Source organism: Rhinichthys klamathensis, unplaced genomic scaffold (genome assembly GCF_029890125.1).
Source record: "Rhinichthys klamathensis goyatoka isolate OS25496 unplaced genomic scaffold, OSU_Roscu_1.1 h1tg000133l_1, whole genome shotgun sequence".
Lineage (NCBI taxonomy): Eukaryota > Metazoa > Chordata > Actinopteri > Cypriniformes > Leuciscidae > Rhinichthys > Rhinichthys klamathensis.
In genome coordinates, this window is record NW_026606668.1 from 1,437,568 (window position 1) to 1,457,471 (window position 19,904).

At 35.9% G+C, this 19,904-nt stretch overlaps 2 protein-coding genes across 4 annotated transcripts; both read right to left on the bottom strand.

The window, feature by feature from the left end:
• Positions 1 to 48: 48 nt before the first annotated feature.
• ufsp2 (ufm1-specific peptidase 2) lies at positions 49 to 6,801 on the bottom strand. Of its 2 annotated transcripts, none has more exons than XM_056256802.1 (12): positions 6,785 to 6,801; positions 6,514 to 6,592; positions 6,201 to 6,384; positions 6,053 to 6,113; positions 5,669 to 5,823; positions 5,368 to 5,560; positions 4,438 to 4,584; positions 3,290 to 3,454; positions 2,881 to 3,005; positions 1,030 to 1,106; positions 570 to 694; positions 49 to 256 (listed from the first exon to the last, which is right to left on the bottom strand). In XM_056256802.1, the coding sequence occupies exons 1-12, from the start codon at positions 6,785 to 6,787 to the stop codon at positions 170 to 172; spliced, it is 1,401 nt and encodes a 466-aa protein (XP_056112777.1). In that variant the 5' UTR covers positions 6,788 to 6,801; the 3' UTR covers positions 49 to 169. The 2 variants fall into 2 exon arrangements, with proteins under 2 accessions (XP_056112777.1, XP_056112776.1); XM_056256801.1 differs by having other exon boundaries at positions 6,201 to 6,387.
• A 4,843-nt stretch (positions 6,802 to 11,644) lies between these two features.
• pdlim3a (PDZ and LIM domain 3a) lies at positions 11,645 to 18,872 on the bottom strand. 2 transcript variants are annotated; one of them, XM_056256804.1, is made up of 7 exons: positions 18,743 to 18,872; positions 15,125 to 15,276; positions 14,538 to 14,622; positions 14,269 to 14,456; positions 13,622 to 13,749; positions 12,581 to 12,692; positions 11,645 to 11,910 (listed from the first exon to the last, which is right to left on the bottom strand). In XM_056256804.1, the coding sequence occupies exons 1-7, from the start codon at positions 18,833 to 18,835 to the stop codon at positions 11,742 to 11,744; spliced, it is 927 nt and encodes a 308-aa protein (XP_056112779.1). In that variant the 5' UTR covers positions 18,836 to 18,872; the 3' UTR covers positions 11,645 to 11,741. The 2 variants fall into 2 exon arrangements, with proteins under 2 accessions (XP_056112779.1, XP_056112778.1); XM_056256803.1 differs by having other exon boundaries at positions 13,616 to 13,749.
• Between the last annotated feature and the right edge of the window lie 1,032 nt (positions 18,873 to 19,904).

The window sequence follows — 19,904 nt, forward strand, 5'->3', positions numbered from 1 at the left end:
TAAAAAAGGCATTAACGTTTAGAACATTGTAAGGAGGACAATGGGTAATAAATGATAAATCACTTTTTACTGTGACATATTGCTTTGTACTCATTAAAAACAATGAGACTTCCTGTGAATCCATGGACTCGCAGGAGGAGTATGAAGGAATAAGTGTCATGCACGTGACTCAGATGGTCTTTGGTCTCTGGGGAAGGCAGAGGTTGTAATAGGCATTTTGATCCCAGAACTCTGGCCCCTTCCATCCACACCAGCCCTGAAGGAAACACACACATTAACAAATGACCTACTTTAAAAAATCACTGAGCTATCGATTGACAAATGATATAACTCATAATACACTAACGTGGGAGCCAACGTAAATAGGATATTAGGGGAAACTCTAGGTGCAGCTAAATCTGTCAGTTTCATCAGACACCATTTAAACAGTTGCTAATACATGAAACAAGTAAGTGATGTTTTAAACCACGTTACACTTTAAATCCCATCTGTGTCTGGATATAATGGAAGAAAGAACGAATTATTATGTATTAGGACAGGCCAGACAGATGTGATGTTGTCAAATGTACCTTGTCAGTGATGGTTTGCAAGTCCTCTCCACCAGTATAGTGAGGGTCCAGGATAAGAAAGCGTATTTGTCCAGAGTTCTCACTCCACGCTACGCCTAGAATAGTGTGTGCAAGTACCCCCCCACCTGGTGAGAAAGAATTTCCAAGCTTTAACATCTAAAAAAGTAAAAAAGCAAAACAGTAAATTGCATAGAAAAAAAAACAATGTTTTATTTCTTCACATTTTTTAAAGTAGTATCTAAAATGTATTTTTTTTCCTGTAAAGGCAAAGCTGAATTTTCTGCAGCCATTACTCACATGATCCTTCAGAAATCATTCTAATGCGGATTTGGTGCTCAAGAAACATTTCTTATTATACCAGATCAGAAGTTGATTATGATAATATAATTTTTTTGGGGAAAAACCTTGCTCCCATTCAATCACAAGTTGAAGGAAGGCGCTGAAGATCATTTTAACGCACCAATCATGACAGGAGTTCCTTCAGTCTGGAAGTGGTTGGCCAGCTCTCTGCCCTTGGTTGCCAACTCAGATCCCTGACTTTAACAGAAAGACAACCATTTTTACAAATCAAGCCATTCAGAAACTTTCATTGTTAATCTAGCATCAGCTTTAGTTAAGCTTAAGGCTGGAATACATCACACGACTTTTGCCTAGATTTTTGCCCCGATTTACAGTCTAGAAAAGTTGAAGCTAGTTACAGAAATTCAGAGCCAAACTTTGAGCAGTCGGGGTTAACCGATTTCACAGGAAATCACGTATTATACTATGGGCAATGAAGACTAAAATTTATTAACTTTATACTATGATTCCAACCAGTTGCAGGATATCAAACGTATTTATTATTATCTGCTGATTTTAGAACACATATTGTTGTCTTTTTTATATGTTTCTGCATTAGTTTTTGTTGAGTTTTAAAAGACTTGAAAAATCTGGTAATGTGATCCTCTGAAGTTCAGGTTTCACAGACAGGGCTTAGATTAAGCCAGTATTAGGCTTTAGTTCAGTTAGGACATTTAAGAAGCTTTTATAAACATGCCTTAGAAAAAAAACATTACTGGTGTGTATCTTGATTCAAAACAATGGCAGCGACATATTTTAAGATATGTCAGTGCAAGTTGCTTTCAGTTAAAACAGCTCAACATGCATTTTTGTCTGGGACTAGGCTTAAAGCTCCTGTAGGTAACTTTTGAAAACATGTATTTGCTAAAACTGTCATTATGTCCTGACAGTAGAATATGAGACAGATAATCTGTTTAAAAATCAAGCTCCTCTGGCTCCTCCCAGTGGTCCTATTGCCATTTGCAAGAAATACACGCTCCCGGTCAGAAACAACCAATCAGAGCCGAGAGGAGTGTCTTAGCAGTGTCAGTCACGCTTGTGTACGCGCTGATCACACCCCTCTCTTGCACAGCGCGAGCGCCGGAGCGCGAGCCGTCGTTCAAACCGGTTCAAACTTAAGATTGCCGACGTGCTGCAGCTGTGCTTATGACGGAGAAACAACCTAAACTGCCAATTCTCGAGTGACACCTGCTCATAAAACAAAGAGGTAAAAGGAAAAAGACTGATGACGATAATAACATGTAGATAAAATGTCACGCACTCTGCTAAGCAACAATTGAAACCTGCTAATTCACTGGCTTGTCATGTTGCTGAAATAATGTACTAGCACACCTTATCTAGCATTATATATCGCTAGAATAATTACTTACATACTGTAACGTTAGTTACCGTTACATTAACGTTATCTTACTAGCTATTTATAACTTATAGAAAGAGTGCAACGTTATAAAGTTACATGTAGGCTATTGGAAAATACATAATGATTTGAGGACCAAGTTTATAGTCAAAGTATGGGCAGGCCATAGTCAATGTAAAGCATATTATTGACGTTTAGTCTCTATTAGTGAATGTGCCATATAACTTTTTATCCGCCGTTATGGGTGGCCCTGTGTTTACTAGCCTGCGCGTTCACGACAGGCTCCGCTGTGGAGGACGAGCTGTGGAGGGAGGGCTGTAGCGCAGCAGAGAGCAAGGGGGTGGGACCTGTAAGTTGTGCTTGTTCAAATTTTCAGGCTAAATCAACGTTTTCTCAAAACTCCCTACTGCAGCTTTAAGCTTTGTCTGTGAAACAGGGGGCTAGACTAGTGTTGGTTTGGTCAGATTGACCAACTGTATATTATTCCAGCTTTTAACCAAAATGCATAGCTCAATTCTATAAAATTTTTCAGAATCCACCCCAACATAACCTGCCCATTATAAAGGAAAAATGCATAATCACCCTAAATAATAAACATACAAAACCTCTATCTACCTGACAAACAAGATCTTTGAGGTGACCCCCAGCAGTTGATTAAGGACAACCTGAACTTCAATGGAGCCGATCCACTGACGTGAACCCACAAAACGTGGCTCTTTATCCCCAACATCTACAAGAGCCTGACAAACCAACAAATGTACAGATTATAATGGCAGTTAATCCATATAACAAGACAGCATAACTTTAATACCATCCCATATAACAGGGGTTGTCAACTCTGGCCCTCGAGGTCCACTTTCCTGCAGAGTTTTGCTCCAACACAAATCAAACACACCTGAATAAGCTAATCAAGGTCTTCAGGATTACTAGAAAGTTACAGGCAGGTGCGTTTAATCGAGGTTGAAGATAAACTGCAGGAAATTCGAGGGCCAGAGTTGCCATATACAGTGACAGTTTTGTTTACCTGCTGGATCTGCGTGTGTGTGGGAACAGCTGTCTCCACATATCCTTGCTGCTGGAACCAGGAGCAGATAGTCTGAAGGGAACGATATGCACATCCCCAGCCATCATCATCCACACGATCCTGCATGTAGTGATGATAAATGTACACACCCTGTACCAGATACAGCTAGAGAGATAGAGAAGAAAAAGACAGTTTGATTTGTTAAACTTACTAGTATTGGTATCAAGAGATTTGACACTTTAAAAAGTGCTCATGAACATATCCAACCCCCGTTCATGCACAAATGAAAATCTTGCCATTATTTACCTACTTACCGGTAGTTACCAAAGTCACTACTCACAAGAGAAGTCCGAATTCAAAGTACTCATGAAAGACTAGGGAAAAAATACCCAGGGGACCTAGTAATTCTGGCAAGATTTTGAAGTGTGCATACACTGGACACTTTAATATCCCATGAGGCCATGGGAGAGGATTTGTGAATGGCAGTGAAGTAACGCAAGTGACGCTGGTAGGTCATGTGACAGTGATATGGCGAGTAATGTACATTCATACTACACACATTCATTCTATATAGAACATGTTTTTTAGCGATTGCAAATTACTTTGTCAAAGTAAGTACCTACTCATAGAGAGAATGCGATTTTGGATGCAGGCATTTTTCTTTGGTGTTTGTCATCAATCACATCAATCTGAGATGTCTAAAGTTCCCATTTTTAAAGTGAACGAACTAAAAGTGCCTTTTTAAAATAAGTGTAGAGGGAAGAATCAATTAAATTAAATTAAATTAAATTTTATTTGTATAGCGCTTTTCACAATACATATTGTTTCAAAGCAGCTTTACAGAAAGTGCACTGATTAACAGCTTAAATTGCCATCTGTTTCTCACACAAAATGCTCATATGACTTCAGAAGGCTTGGAAATAAAAAGTTTATTTTTTAAATCAAAGATGCATACTGGTGAATTTCTGTCCTATTTGAAGCTTGAATAGACTGTTTATGGAAAAGAGCAGTGTGAAAAGTTTTCAAAATTCTTTTTTTGTGTTCCACAGGTAAAAAAAAAACACTTGGATAACAAGTTTGGAATGACATGAGGGTGAGAAAATGAATTTAATTTGTGGGTGAACTATTCATTTAAAGCACAGTCTCACCTTAGCATCCTCAATGTTGGGTGGGTTCAGGTGTATGTGGGGATTGCGGAGATAACCATCTTTATAGGCTGCATCAGGGAAATGAAAGGCATTGGCACGTCTCAGGTATGGCCTGTCACTTGGCAACTCAAACTTCCTGTGCAGATCCTGCATACAAAAGAAGCTGACTTAATATAGAGAACACTATGTGGATTTGGTAACGCTTCCTTTTACAGTCCTGTTACCCATGTACTTACTATGTACTTATTATAGTACTTACAATTACTGGGTAATAACTAGGTACTAACCCTGAACCTACCCCTAACCCATGTACTTACCTTATATTAGCCAGTACTTTCTATGCAAGTACACTGTAAGTACACGTAAGAACTGTACTGTAAAAGGAAGCGTTACCGTGGATTTCTCATTAATAACAATGGGCTGGGGTCGGTAATGTTTTTGAAAAAATGTATCTTATGCTCACCAAAGCATCATGAGATTTATTTGATCAAATATATAGTAAAAAAACAGTAACATTGTAATAATATTTCACAATTTAAAATAACTATTTTAATATATTTTAAAATGTAATTTATTACTGATTGCAAAGCTGAATCAACAGCCATTTTTCTTAATAGACATTCACTCTTCAGTGTCATATGATCCATCAGAAACCATAATAATATTCTGATTCGGTGCTCAAGAAACATTTCTTATGATCATTATCAATGATAAAAACAGTTGTGCGGCTCTATATTTTTGTGGAAACGGAGATAAAATGTTTTCAGGATTATTTGCTGAATAGAAAGTTCAAAAGAACAGAAATGATTTGAAATAGAAATCTTTTGTGACAATCAGTAAAACTCTGTCAATTCAATGCATCCTTGCTGAACAACTATTCATTTTCTTTAAAAAAAAAATTGTATGGTAGTGAATCTGTGCTTGTCTTGCCTCTCTGATCGCCTGTAACTGGCTGTCTGGCACTCCTGCTGGGTAGATTACTGTGGTGAGTCCAGCTGGTTCAGGCAGTTGAAAGTGAAATGGCTGTGGCACCAGAAACGAGGAGCCCTTCCTGTACCGCTGCACCACCTCTTCCATTTCTGCTAACTGCTTCCTTAATGTCTCCACCAGCCCTGTACACACACTGGACAATCACACACACATATCCAGATATTAGCATTAAAATCACTGCAATAAAAACAGCACTACCTTACAGTTTTAAGACAACTTGAGACAAAAAAAATGCACTCACGATGCCAGGCTCTCATCAGTGGTCACAGACAAAACACAGTCTAAATGCAATGGCATCTTCACACAGTGCTGCTGTGTGTCCACTCGGATGAGACTAGGAGCTTCATTCCCAGCAGGGTCTGTGACCTCAAACAACAGCTTCAGATTCACTACAGTCTAGAAAAAGAGAGTTTCTGTTAGAGTGACTGTCAACAGTCACCACCCTTCAAATAGTTTAGTTTTCTAAAGACTAGTCTGTAATCATAAGATTAATCACAGTTACTTTGTTACATTCTGTTCATATATACGGTATACATAGTTAGTTAAGAAAGGGTTTCCTCTTTTAAAAGGGAACATCATATTTAGGGATAAAGGGCAAACCCCTGATCTAGAGAGAGGCTCTCACATGTCCAGATCTTTTCTTATCTTTCTTTTTTAATGTCTTCTTGCTCCTTTCATCATCTGATCTGTGAAAAGCAACAATAAAGTGTATTAGTTTTGAGAAAAACTAGAAAGTGTTTAAGTGTATGCAGATACCAATATAGATCACTTACTCTAAATACTGCAGAATGTCTCCACATGCTGATGCTTCTGTCAAGCTTTCCATGCTTGACCGGAAACCAGTGTTGGGCCATATTAATATTGGACTGTTACAGACAGTGAAAACAATATTTTTTGATGATACTTTGGATCGGAGGCCCTGAAAACCTTTTGATATGGTGCTTTGACTTTGTGAACCTGCTAAAAAAAAGAAAACACAGAGCACTTTTTTCCATATTCAGCATATTTTAGATGTAATGCCTAAAAGACAGTTAAAAGTTGTATCCAATACAAATCCAGCTCATCCTTTTCTAATTTGAGACTTACCATTTGGATTGTCAAGCTGGCAAGCAAACTCCAAGATTCCTTTCAACCGAAAAATAATCGCGCACTCCTCTGAATAAACCTTAGGGAATCAAAATACACACCATTAACTACTTAAGATATAAATATTTGAGTTCATAGGTCTTGCAGTTCATTATGTATGTACTTCTCTCTGAAGCATGTTGACAAAAGGCTAGTTCTTATTATATTACCATAATGTGCAAATATCGTTTCACGGAATACATATTTGTTTAAAAAAAGAGAAGCATATTACCATTTTAATCCCCTCGATCAAGGCTGTCACCAGCAGGCTGACATGTTTGATGACGTATCATAAAACATGTCCACATCTTCCTCGTGTACTTGAAGTCGTATCACAGGGAAAAGTCTTTTACTGCCCCCTGCTGACCTAAAAGTGACTGCTCAATGTGTAAACAATCCTACTTTGCTGTTTTTCAAGTGATCGTAATTGTGAATTGTATGTAAAAAAGTATTGTTGTTTTCTAGACTTTAAGAACAAGTCATATTGTTTGAGTTTTTTTCTTTTTTTCAGCCTTTAACAGTAAAGAGAGACATAATTTTGGGGGGACAGAGAGGGAAAAACATACCAATAAACAAACAGCATTAATGACAGAATGTTGTTAATAAACTTTTTCACCAGTAGAGATTTATTTTAGAATGAATAATAATAAGAATGTAATACAATTTAAAATAACAAAAAACATGGAAATATAAGTACATATTAAGTACATATAAACACTTTTCTATTTCCTCATTCTCCTTAGTTGTCTTCAAATTCCACCTTTATCTGATATGTTGTGTCTCCTCCTATCAGTAAGAAAACAGTACAAAATAAAGTTAACTTGTAAATAATGATCATCATCAAAATGTAAATCATGTGACATTTTTTTATTGACACGTTTCAATTAGTCTTAACTAATGAATACGTATTTAATGGGTATGAATGAGTAGGCTACCTAAAATAGAACTAGTATCTAATAGATAAATACTAGTATGTTATACATAAATACTATCTGATAAATAAGTACTACTAGTATCTATCTAATAATACATTCTAAAAAAATAAGTAGTACCTAAAATGTGGTAGTAGTATAGTACGTTTTAAGGGTCAAATGTTAAAACGGCTTTTCATATACCTAAAGGATCCTGAACTGGTAGATGTTGTCCTGGTGACTGTAAAGCATTGCTCTCTGTGGGTTTCCCTGAAAACCCCCTGAGACCAGCAGCTTTGTTGTTTCCTTTGAGCTGCAGTGAGATGCTGTTAGTAAGGCTGATATAATCCTTATGGAGCCTCTTCACTTCATGTCTCAGTAGATTCCTCTCAGTCTGTACAGTGAGCAGACAACACTCAAGCTCACCCAGCTCCTGCTGAACTCTCTCGGCTCTACTTTCAGCATCTTTTATGACCTGACTGTTGCGGTCCAGTCTCTCTCTTAGACTTTGGTTTTCCTGTTGTAGCTGAGTTACAATCTTGATTTCTGAATCCTGATTCATTCTTTGAGTTTCAACTGGTTCTGTCAAGTTCTTTACCCCCTCTTGGAGTAAAACGACTGTTTCTCTTAGTTGCTGCTTCTCCTGACAGTGGTGTTCACAGCATTTGGTGACTCTCACTAGATCTTTGTACTGAGGTTTGTTCTGCTTTAAGACCTCTGTAATTCTTTGCCTCATTTGCTGGTTTTTAATGAGAAGGTGCGTGTTCTTCGAATCCAGGTCTTTGTTTATGTTCTTAAACTCTTTAAACCTATTCACAAATCTCTGCAGCTCTGTTTTGCATTCCTTGGAATACTTCTCTGTCTTTCTAAGCTTCTTCTTAACCTCTAGGTTTTCCTTCTCTAATTGTGTGCACTTTTGTAAATAAACCTCAAATGGACATTGACGAGTTGGCTTAGCTGCAAGACTGTAATCATTACAGCCTGATTCAGGTTTCATGGCTTTATTTTCTTTCATACTCAGTACTAAGTTGTCCTCCTCAAGAGGCAGCATTGCATTGCTTAGTTTCCGCACAGTGTCTTTATGGTCTGTTGCTTTGGACTTGCTGTCTATAACATTGGAACGGTCTCCTCCTTCACCTGCTTGCATGGCAGGGTCAGAATTTAACCCACATGGGAAACTACTGTCTGAAAATCTGCACTTCTCCATGATATCGGCTGTGTCTCCTTTATCTGGACTACTTAAAGCTTTTCGCTTTCTCCTTCAACCTGTTCACTGATGCCAGTTGTTGCTATATCACTAAGCAACTTCTTTTCTTGTGTGTGTGAATCCTGAAAAGGATAATCTAGTTATTATCTCAAATGCAGGCTATTTAATGTAGCAACCCAATGCAATGAATTACTATTTTAGAAATGTATAAAAGTTTAGTGGCGTCAACACACTCATACAAAGTTGTTGCACTTGTCAAAGAATGCACTGCACAAGTGCACAGAACATAGTCCACTTTCATGCTAATTTCAATGGTAAACTTCGTTTTACATTAAAACGAGTTCAAATATATATTTTAATTACAAGGCTTAACCTCTTAACCCTGCATGGGCCCGCCGGCGGGCCCATTTGCCATTGCATGTTTAAAACAATAATATCTTAGTAAAAACCTAAAGTAATATTGCCAAACTATATATCATTTGAAAGCTTAAAATCTCTAGTTTTCATATTTGGTGGCTGTTATCTAAAATATATTACAGAGGAGCAGAAATTTATCAATTTGCAACAAGAATATTTCATATTCATTAGGAGTATTTAGGCCTTTATTTTGAAATAACAATAAACATGAAAAATCATGAAAGATTGGTAGAAACCTCAGTTTGTTTTCATGCCATGAGTTCAAAAGATAACACCAATTCCATTTTATGAGAAAAAAAGGTCTGAAAATGTTTTAAATATAAAGAAAAATGTATGGATTCTCGATTTGTAATGCGGCTGCGAGCTATAACGCTATAACGTAGTCTTTATGCATTTATTAGAGGTTTAATTCAAATCAAATACTGCCAAACCACCCCTACTACTTCTGAATAGGATGTCTACTTCATAAATTGTATGAAAATTATGGAAATACATGGTTCAGATCACTCAAAACATATGAAAATGGAGGCGCCCTTATATGGGCAGTAATGGAGTCTGGTGTTCACCTAGTGAAAAAGTTGGGTACTGCGCCCGAATAAAATCTTACTGAAAGCTCATTTTTTGAGATATCAACCTAAAATTTGGAATACAACTTGTTCAGATATTTGACTTTAATTTTCTTGCAGTTTTAGAGGAAAATATATTTTGTAATATATATATTTTATATAAAATATTAATCATTATATTTTTACATTACACAATTTCATAAACTCAAACTTATATAACTTTTTTTCTATTTCATTTTTTACAATTTCTGGACTTCTACAATAATCTGGAAAATGTCTTCTTTAAAACAAGACCAGCCATAGGTCTATATTCCAAAGCATTCCTGAATTACAACCATTTAAGTTTGGATAGTGATTTTTATGTCTATGCAAAAAAAAGGGGGGTGCCAGTTAACAGGTTAACGTGTTTTAATATTCTAATATCATTTTAATGACCAAAACCGGGAAATTTTACTTTAAAATTAACAGGGCAAGAGTAAATATTGATTTATTTAGGCTAACAGGGCCTATTTTGTATCATAGCATAGGCTACATGGTACCATTTTAGGACATTCTCTAGACCTACGTCTGTTTGTGGATGAAAAAGTACATACCGCGAAGAGAAGGACTGATAATTTGATTATACTTCTTCTTGCTTCGACTCACATTTCCAGTAGTTTGATGAGTGTATCTGGTAACCAAGGCGATGTTAGATTTAGTGTGGTTCGCGTCACTACGTCACCTCGTTCTTGCGACTTTTTATTCTCATAGATCGTATTTTTTTGCGAGTTTACATCAAAATTGCGAGATGTAAACTCGCAATTGTGATTTGGAGAAACTTGGTAAAGGTTTTGGCACTTGCTGTGAACACACGCACATAAAAATAATGGACATGATTCGAAAAGTTTAAATGGCCCAGTAAAATAGTAAAAATAGTCACACTCATTTATTCCGCATTGGAAATGAATGGGAGACGAACTCCATCTAGTGAAAACTTTTGGTACTGCGGCCAAACAAAATCTTACTGAAAGCATTTTTTTTTAATATATATCAGGCTCAAACTTGTTTAGATTTATGGGTTTGATTTTCTTACAGTTTTAGAGTAAAACTTGTTTTTGAAAAAAAAATATATATATATATATATGAAAATAGTATTTTTTCATAACAATAAACATAAAAGATCTGTAACTTTTTTTAAGTTCACATTTTAAAACTTTTTACACTTCAGCAATAATCTGCCAAGTGTCGTCTTTGTAAAGAGATCAAACTTAAGTCTGTGCTCTAAAGATTCAAGATTTACGACAGTTTAAGTTGGAAATTACATTTTCAGGTCTATGCTTAAAAAGTGAATAAATGGATTATAAATACAGAGTAAATATTAGTACCATAAAATCCCCTGAAAATACAACTTGTGCCAGACCCAGACTTTTAATACAATTTTATTTATATCAGTTGTTTTATTTTCACCAAACTGAACAATTTTGCCACTAATAAAGTTGAATCAAAAGAAACCTTTAAGAGGCAATAGTGTCAGTGAAGGGCATGCTTGAGATGAAAAGACATTAAATGTGATGTGTGCAGAAAACACAATAACAATAAGCTACATTTCACTTGTGTACATTACTCCAGGTGACAGTAAAATTCCAAAGCAGACTTCTCTTTATGTCATAAGTAGAACAAAGGATTCAGAATCGAAATTAAGAAATGCTTTCTAGTAACTCTATCCATCACTCATTTAGAAATTCTTCTGTGACCTGCAAGCAAATGAAACATGGCAATGATGTAAATACACAAAACCACTTGTTGTGAGTCTTGATGGACATTATGTTTCATGTGTCAGGAAAGCTCTCCCCTGTCCTGCTTTAAACACAAGAGAATTATGATTCTCAAAAAACAAAATGCTTTATTCATAAACTTCAGGCAACACACGTTCCTACAAAGTAAGTGTAAAATACTGCATCTCAGCACACAACACGACAATGCACTATCCATAAACCTGTGTCCATCATGATTTGTGGCAAAATGTTTGTGTCTGTGGTTAAAACAAGATGTTCATGCACTGAGTAGTTGACTTGTAGTTAGTGCCTAGACTTAGAGTTAGTGAGAAGGTCAGAGGTCTGGACTCTCAGGAGGTTTTGCCCGGGCATGAGCGTGGGTTTCACAGTACAGCTCATCATCTATGAAGTAGTATCCTTTCTGCTTTAGGTTTTCCTCACATTCTGTACACACAAAACAGTCCGGGTGACGAAGCTTATCCTGAACCTTCACAACCGTCCCACTGAGAAAACAGAGCCGATCAGAGAGAGAGACAAGAATGTTAACCTGGATTCATCTTCATCTTAGCGTATGGCTGACCGTTCACAAGTTTGGGATTGTTAAGATGTTTTTGTTTATGAAATAAGATTGATCAAAAATACAGTAAAAACTAATATTGTGAAATAATATTAGAATTGAAAAGAACTGGTTTCTATTTTATTTTAAAATGTCATGTATTCCTATGATTGCAAAGCTGAATTTTCAGTAGTCATTACTCCAGTCTTCAGTGTCACATGATTTGATGCTCAAGAAACATTTCTTATCAATGTTGAAAACAGTTGGGCTGCTTTATATTTTAATATTCATATTTTTTCTCAGGATTCTTCGATGAAATTCAAAAGAACAACATTTATTTGAAAGGTAAATATTTTGTAACAAATGTCTTTATTGTCATTAACTGTCAAAAGTATTAACTTCTATCAGAAAAAACAAAATCGTACTGATCCCAAACTTACAACTTTTGAACGGTAGTGTACATTTATGATAGATATCATTATCAGCCATAACATGAATTTTAATATCGTACTGAATTTTCGGTGCATCTATAAAAGAAACACCTGGTGGCTCGTCTTACTAATGTTGTATTTAAATAAGTGTTTTGACAATGCAATGGCTCCGGTGAACTGACTTACACTATGCCGTTCCCACACTTATCACACATTGGTAACTTGTGCAAGTTCCCCGCAGGAGCAGATGGCCTGGTCGTGGGGGCACAGACTTTCCTTGTCACTAATGGACGTGTACCTGTCAAAGATCAAAAAGATCTGAATTCCAGTATACCATGTTTGTTATCTCGATTTCCAAAGTACTGTTTATATGTACCCCAAACGTTGCAATCTGATTCTATTATTTGTTTACAGAAAATGAATGTGTTTCAGTATATTGGATCCGTGCATTCGGTCTTAAAGTGACAGCAGCCTAATATTCCTGCTGCTGTCTGTGTCATTAATGTACAAACAACAAAAAACAAAGAGAAATTTACCCACTGCTCTTTAGTATATTTAAATTTATTATAATAATCTATTTCTAATTTATACAGTGACAACTATGCAGTTTTGTTTTATTTGATATCTTGTTGTTGATAGACTTGTTCTGTCTTTCTTGTTTTAAATGATCTATTTCACAGGTATGCTATATTTGTTCCTAGTCACCTCTAAGAGAGGGAATGGAAAATGTTGCATGTTGTGTGCCAATAAATAAAGTTGTCTACTCATGATACTTTCTCATCTCTTAATTTTAATATGTAATATATAGTACATTGTTGTTAAGAATAGCTGTGGGTCTGTTTGAAGCCTTCTATTTATTTATTTCAGTGATCGGTATTGGCCGATACTGCTTCCAGTGACCGTTAATCGGTTTCCCCATTACGTTTTTTTGTTTGTTTGCTTTTTGTGTGCGGGCACCTAATGCCGACCCCGGCAAGATGTCGCCCATGCCTAAATCCGCCACTGACATGTGTATTACATCTATTCAGAACAGCATGTAACTAAACACAAACATTATGCCTTTTATCTAAAATATGTCAGAAATCTTTTTTTTTTAGCAAACAATCCAAGATTTATATGGCTAAAATTGGTATATTTAAAGAATGATTAAACTTTTTTGTGTCTCTTTATCCATTACTGTTGATACTGTTGAGGTTTTTTGTGTGTACATGTGTGTCATACCTTCACTGTTGATGAAGCTCTGTAAGGCTTTAAAGGATCCAGACTGTCGCGGTTCGTGGGGTTCGTCCTCATCTTGATTTCTCAGCAGCATCCGATATACATCTGAATCCTCTATATTGCTAAGCTTCCTGGGACTAGACACACATAATTCCACTGTATTCCCGTCCATAGAATCAAACTACCCCGCTAACCAAAATGTTTTCTAAAAACCTTTTGCTAACTTTCCCATTAAGTTATGAAAATGTTATTTCTTAATGTTCCATGAACGTTCAAAACTGCCTGTTTTTTTATTTATTTTTTTTAATGTTTTTTTTTAAAGGGAACATTACATTTATTTAATAATTTTGCTAACATTATAGGAATGTTCTCTGTACATTGTAACATAAAAAAAAAAACATTCCATGAACGATGTAAACTGTGCTAACATTTTGAGAACATTATTAAAGACAATAATGAACAATAAATCTATTAATGTTTGTTATGACTGAGAGAACCTTGGCAAAATGTTAGCCAAAGTTCCGAGAACATTCCCTGTTAGCAGGGTAGATGTTATATTTCAAATAATGATAAGAACCATAACCATGTTTTACTCTACTAGAAGGATAGTTTTTAGATGAAGTAGTTAGACAGGTATGAAGGACTGTAACAGTCACCTGTCTGGTTTGTTATGGATGAGGCCCTTGAGTTGTCCTTGTAAGGCATCCTGGATATTGCCTGAAGAGTAAAGGCCGATAGGGGAGTTGTAGGTTGGGCTCACCACCTGACGCGATTCATCGATGTTGGCTGCAGCCACAAAGGGTGAAGCCCTTCGATTATGGCCTGTTCCTATTGGTCTGTACTCCTGTCAGCCAAAATTATAAGCATCAAAGATAATATAAGACTGTGCAGATATACGTCACATGTAAGCTATGAAGACACATACTTGTCTCTCTGCCTCTAGACTCATTTTAAATGGGTTGGTTTTGTTGTCTTCAGTGATATTTGGTGACCACAACTTAGTCTCTGGTCTGCAAAACAATAATGGGATCACATTTTTAATTATTTCTTGTTTTTCTTATTTGCTCTGAATACATTTTAATCATGATAACTCTTGAAGTATTGGCATGTTAATAAAAATTGTTAATATATTTGGTTTTGGCGGACTAGATCTTCTGCTGCAGTGCATATGGACGAGCTAGACACAGAGACACAGACACCGTGCTGTGAGCATGTAAGATATGGTGCTGCAAAAATAAACATACATAAATCCCACATGCAGATCTAGACAGGTGGAGCTGGGGGTGGTGGAGGGTTTAGAGGAACTCTGATAGCACTCTGCAGGACTAGCTTATAGCAAACACTGAACGAGACTATTTAAATGTTGAGGAAGCGATCTCATTGGCCGCAGAACCAGCTTGTGCCATGTGGTATTGGTGTTGTTGCATGTAAAGGACAATGTTGATGCAGTGTGCAGCAGTTAGTCAAGTTGTACTCAAGCACATTCACATGGACCTTTAGTTGACCTCTGACCTTTCAACAGTAAGTGTGAGCTGATAGGCGGCATCCTTGATTAGATTCTGAGCCTCAGAGTGCATCATTTTTTCTGTAGAAACTCCATCTATCGCTAAAATTATGTCTCCAGGAGAGAGGTTGACACTGGAAGCTTTACTTCCTGGTGATATCTGAAAACACATAATAGTAGACAACTTCAACAGAAGCTAATTAGTGTTAGCAAATGGCAAAGCTGCAACATTGGTTCATATGGTTAATATAATTTGTTTTGTCTTTATTAATAATAATAATAATAATAAAGACTTCGCTTATTAACCATATAAAGCATACTATATCATATTTGACAAACAATTTTCTAAAGCCTCTAAATTGCTGAAAAACCTGTTGTAAATTCTACTACAGTACATTCTGATCTCAGATGTATGGTATACTTTTTTAGTATAATTTTAAGAATGTCTACCCTGAGGTTTTGGTGTCACATGTCTTGCTGTGAAATCTTTACTTATTTTTATAAAGTAAACATAAGAATAACTGGTAACATTTTATTTTAATGTGACATAGTTACTGAAGTTATATGCACTTACTATAGGCTACTAATAAAAGTAAATGATGCATAATTACAAGCAACTAAACCTAAACCAAATCTTAACCCTGACCTTAACCCTATAATGTAGCTAATTCATATTACTCAGTACTTATTTTGTGTAATTACACTGTAGCAACGTCACCTTAAAATAAAGTGTAACCATATGTTAGTAATTTTTCAAGATGAACTCTTACTGGACCGAAGCCACTTCGGTTTACTTGACTATCCATACATACTGTACAATCAGGCCTTTGAGGAAAGTTGAATCATTTTATTGCATTGCATTATGTGTTTTGCCCCCACAATAAAAAACTACAGAGCTTTAAATCCTAAAACTAAGCATTTAAATATCATCTTACTAAAACATATTATTGGGAGAGTGACAACTTATAATTATGTGCATTTTATGTAAGTAGTCTGCTATACTATTATCAAGATCTCATTGTTTTACATTGCAGACTCTCAGAATTTGATCTTAAATGTTGGCCATATAAATATCAGCAACTGCACCAAATCGAATAGTTTTGCTCAGTTTGTTTTTTTCCCTCCTTGAGCATGCGCCATTTATTTCATATCATACTAAATGAGCCATTAGAAGCCTGATGTATCAAATATGATACTCAACAAAAAATACACATGTGTAGGTGTGTGTTTATATGTAAGTCCTTGTCATCATTGGTATGTACCCGTGTAAACTACTCTACAGTAAACATGCTGGAGGAAATAACAGTCTCCAGAGCAGTTCTGCAGTCCTGCTGGAGCTCTAGAGATGAATTATATTAAACTACACATGCATCACATTATTTCACTTGCATTACATGAGCAGAATGGCATGTATACTGGTATAAGAACCAAATGTAAAGTTGCATCCATCATATCAGTCATACAACAAGGCATTCTGGATGTAGTGCGCTTTATGTGGAACTGCACGGGTTTGGCTTTGGATCAGGTCCTGACTCCGAGATGAGCTCTTTATCAGCAAGCAGAAAGAAGGATCAAGAACTCAATGTGTTTCTTATAGTCTCGTATCCACTCATCCCAGATGTACTTTCAATAATGCAGACCAGCTATCCTATCTAAATAAAAACCAAAAAACAAATAGAAAATTATATTAAAAATAAAATAAATAAATATGAAAAAATAAATACAAAATCTAATACACAACATTTTAAATGAATGCAACCATGCTCAGACCCCAAATAATGTTAACTAGAAAATATAATAGAACATAATAGACTAAAATCATGTTGATTTTCAGTAAACGCTTTTTTTTGGTCCCTTTTCTACTAAAACATATATCAGCATCCTTAAAACAACATTTAGTGAGGTTTATTAAAAAATCGAGGCAAAATGCTGCAAAAGTCATTTGCTCCACAAATAGTGCAAATAGACTAAATCAGTTTTAAACTTAATATCCCTCTCCTGCATCTGTTCCACACAGTCTGAAGGCCAACAAATCTCACTCTTACATTTTGAGCACATTCCAACAACCCGCTGCTGGTAAAACATGCTTTGATTAATAAAGTCCAGGTTACAGTCCAGCTGTAAGTAAAAAAAAAAACAATTCTCAAGGCCTAGAGAGAGAGGACAGGAGAGTGTTTGACCAAAAATGGCTGCGCGATGTTAAGATTAGGTAACAGTGTCATGCTGAACCCGCAGAGTGAGCCGATAATGTTCCAAGTGTGAAATCTCATTAAAGCCAAGTAGAAATCCAAAACTAGAGCTGCACCGAGAACAAAAGCATAAAACCTCTGTGCAAACAGATCAGCACAATAACTTCATTGTGTATTTCAATACTGGATCTTTGATCATGTAATAGGTTGTAACCTTTTAAACATGGCAAAAGTTATTGAAACAATTCATTTTTTTTGGAAAGGATGAAGAATAAGTTGATCATTGTGTGAAGACATCAAGTGAATTTTAAGCCGCTGTTTTGAAAGACTTATCCTTAAAATGAGTTCACACATATATTAAACTATCATTATTGCTTTGTTGTTCCAAACCTTTCTTTCTTCCTTGGAACACAAAAGCCCCAGTCCTGTTTGGATAAGAGCAGCCAGGATATTCCACAAAAAGTCACCTTTTGAGTTCCATGGAAGACACAGAAAATCACACAGGTTTGGAATGACATGATGACTTAATTTATGGACGAACTATCCCTTTAAGGGCCGAAAAGATAGAGCTGTTTGAATAGGTATGTGCTCCTATCTCTCTTTCTTTTTCTTTTTGACTCTCTCTGACATTTGTTTAGATGTAGAATACACAAATCCACTGCCACAACAGGTGTGAGGATCCAAATGTTAGTTCCAGCATGAATGATTCATCAACAATTTTAGCTACACACATGCACACAGTCAGTGCAACATAAATAGAGCAGGAGGACAGCCATTGTTCTTCCCCATAAAACATTCTCTTTATAAGGCATCTTATACTGCAATCCTCGAGTCATGCCAGATTTTGTTTTACACAATCAAGTCATATTTCTTTTCTTTTACCCAACCTTGTGTTTTACGTATTTTACTATTCCTTCTCTATTCACTATTCACTTTATTGTCATGCATTGTGAAGGGTCCTTTTCTTATTGAGCAACATAAATACAGAATATATTTTAAACATTTCAAATTTGATATTTATATAATAATAATAATAATAATAATATAATGTTCTAATTTAATTATATTGTTTTATATTATATTGCATATATATTTTTACATGTATATACTATAATTATAATTATTATTATTATTATCATTTATATTTTTGTTGTAATTATTATTATAGAATATGTGGGAATGAATCAATGAGAAACATAATTTTTATAGGGCATATGAACACACTTCCTGAAACAGATCAGTGATTCAGCAGTCAAGTCTGCCATCAGATTAAGTGTATTTTCTAGGTCTATATGGGTGATGTAAGACGCTATTTCTATAAATCGGTCAGCTGCCCTTTTGAACATGAAAAAGTTATTTATAACAAACAATGACCTTTTGTTTTTCACTGAATTATAACAAAATCCTAAACAGGTAAATGCACACACACACACTCACTTTGGCGACGGTGAATGGTTGGCTGAAGTCTTGTCCTCCAATAAGTCGAAAGCCCCACGGTGCGGGTCCATCCAGCACAACAGTGAACGGCATATCCACAGCAGGTGTGTGTGTGTGTGTGTGTGTCGAGTGTGATGGTGTGTTCAGCTCTGAATCCTTTTGAGCAGAGGGAAGACCACTCCTCCAGAGTGAGGGCTATCTCTCTCTTTCTATCTTTCTCTCTCACTTTTTTTGAATAATGCTCTTCCCTCTCTATCTCTCTATTCATCACTGTTTCCATCTCATGTCCCTCTGCTCCCTTCCACTAAGTTCTCATTTACTTTCTACATTTCTGTGCCAAAAAACAAATAACAGTGTTATTTGTTTTCTCTCTATATCCATTTACATCTTAATCTGTCTTATCACAACTAATCTTAACCACATCAATTCTATATCAGAACAATACAGTAATGTTAGGTATGCCAAGCCATGTCTACTCTTTTGTTTTCAGAACGATCTTTTTTTTTTTTCAGTGGGATTGGGATAGGTCACCCAAAAATGAAAACTCTGTCATCATTTACTCACCCTCAAGTTGTTACAAACCTGTTTGAATTGCTATAAAAGAAGACATTTTGAAAAATGTCAGTAACCAAACAGTTGATGGGGACCCATTGACTTCCATATGGAAAAGAAAAATACCATGGAAGTCAATGGGTCCCCATCAACTGTCCCTGTTTGGTTACCGACATTCTTCAAAATATCTTCCTGTGTGTTTAATAGAATAAAGAAATTTGGTTACACTTTATTTAAATAGTCCACTTTAGACATTCTACTAACTATAAGCTAACTTTTCAACTACATGTCAACTAACTCTCATTAGCGTATAGACTATTGTAGACTGTCAGTGGACTGGTACGTTATGGTTAGGTGTTAGGGTTCGGGTTAGTAGAATAAGTTGACTTGTCTGTTGGGGGACCAACAAAATAAAGTGTTAGCAAATATTAAGCAAACAGTCTACTAATACTCTAATGACAGTTAGTTGATAGATAGTTGCAAACTCACTTAGTTAGTTAGTAGAATGTCTAAAGTGGACTATCGAAATAAAGTGTTGCCAGAAATTCACATTTGGAACTACTTGAAGGTGTAAGGACTGGGCGAGGGTGAATCTGAAAGGACTAAATAC

Excerpts from the sequence above, each read along its gene's own strand:
- ufsp2 (XM_056256801.1), bottom strand. Across the intron at positions 695-1,029 it reads AGGAACTCCTGTCATGATTG|GTGGGGGGGTACTTGCACAC; the intron begins GTGCGTTAAAAT and ends CTTTCTCACCAG. Across the intron at positions 257-569 it reads TGCAAACCATCACTGACAAG|GGCTGGTGTGGATGGAAGGG; the intron begins GTACATTTGACA and ends TGTTTCCTTCAG.
- pdlim3a (XM_056256803.1), bottom strand. The coding sequence starts at position 18,835 with ATGCCGTTCACTGTTGTGCTGGATGGACCCGCACCGTGGGGCTTTCGA. Across the intron at positions 14,623-15,124 it reads CTCACACTTACTGTTGAAAG|ACCAGAGACTAAGTTGTGGT; the intron begins GTCAGAGGTCAA and ends ATTGTTTTGCAG. Across the intron at positions 13,750-14,268 it reads ATCCATAACAAACCAGACAG|TCCCAGGAAGCTTAGCAATA; the intron begins GTGACTGTTACA and ends ATGTGTGTCTAG.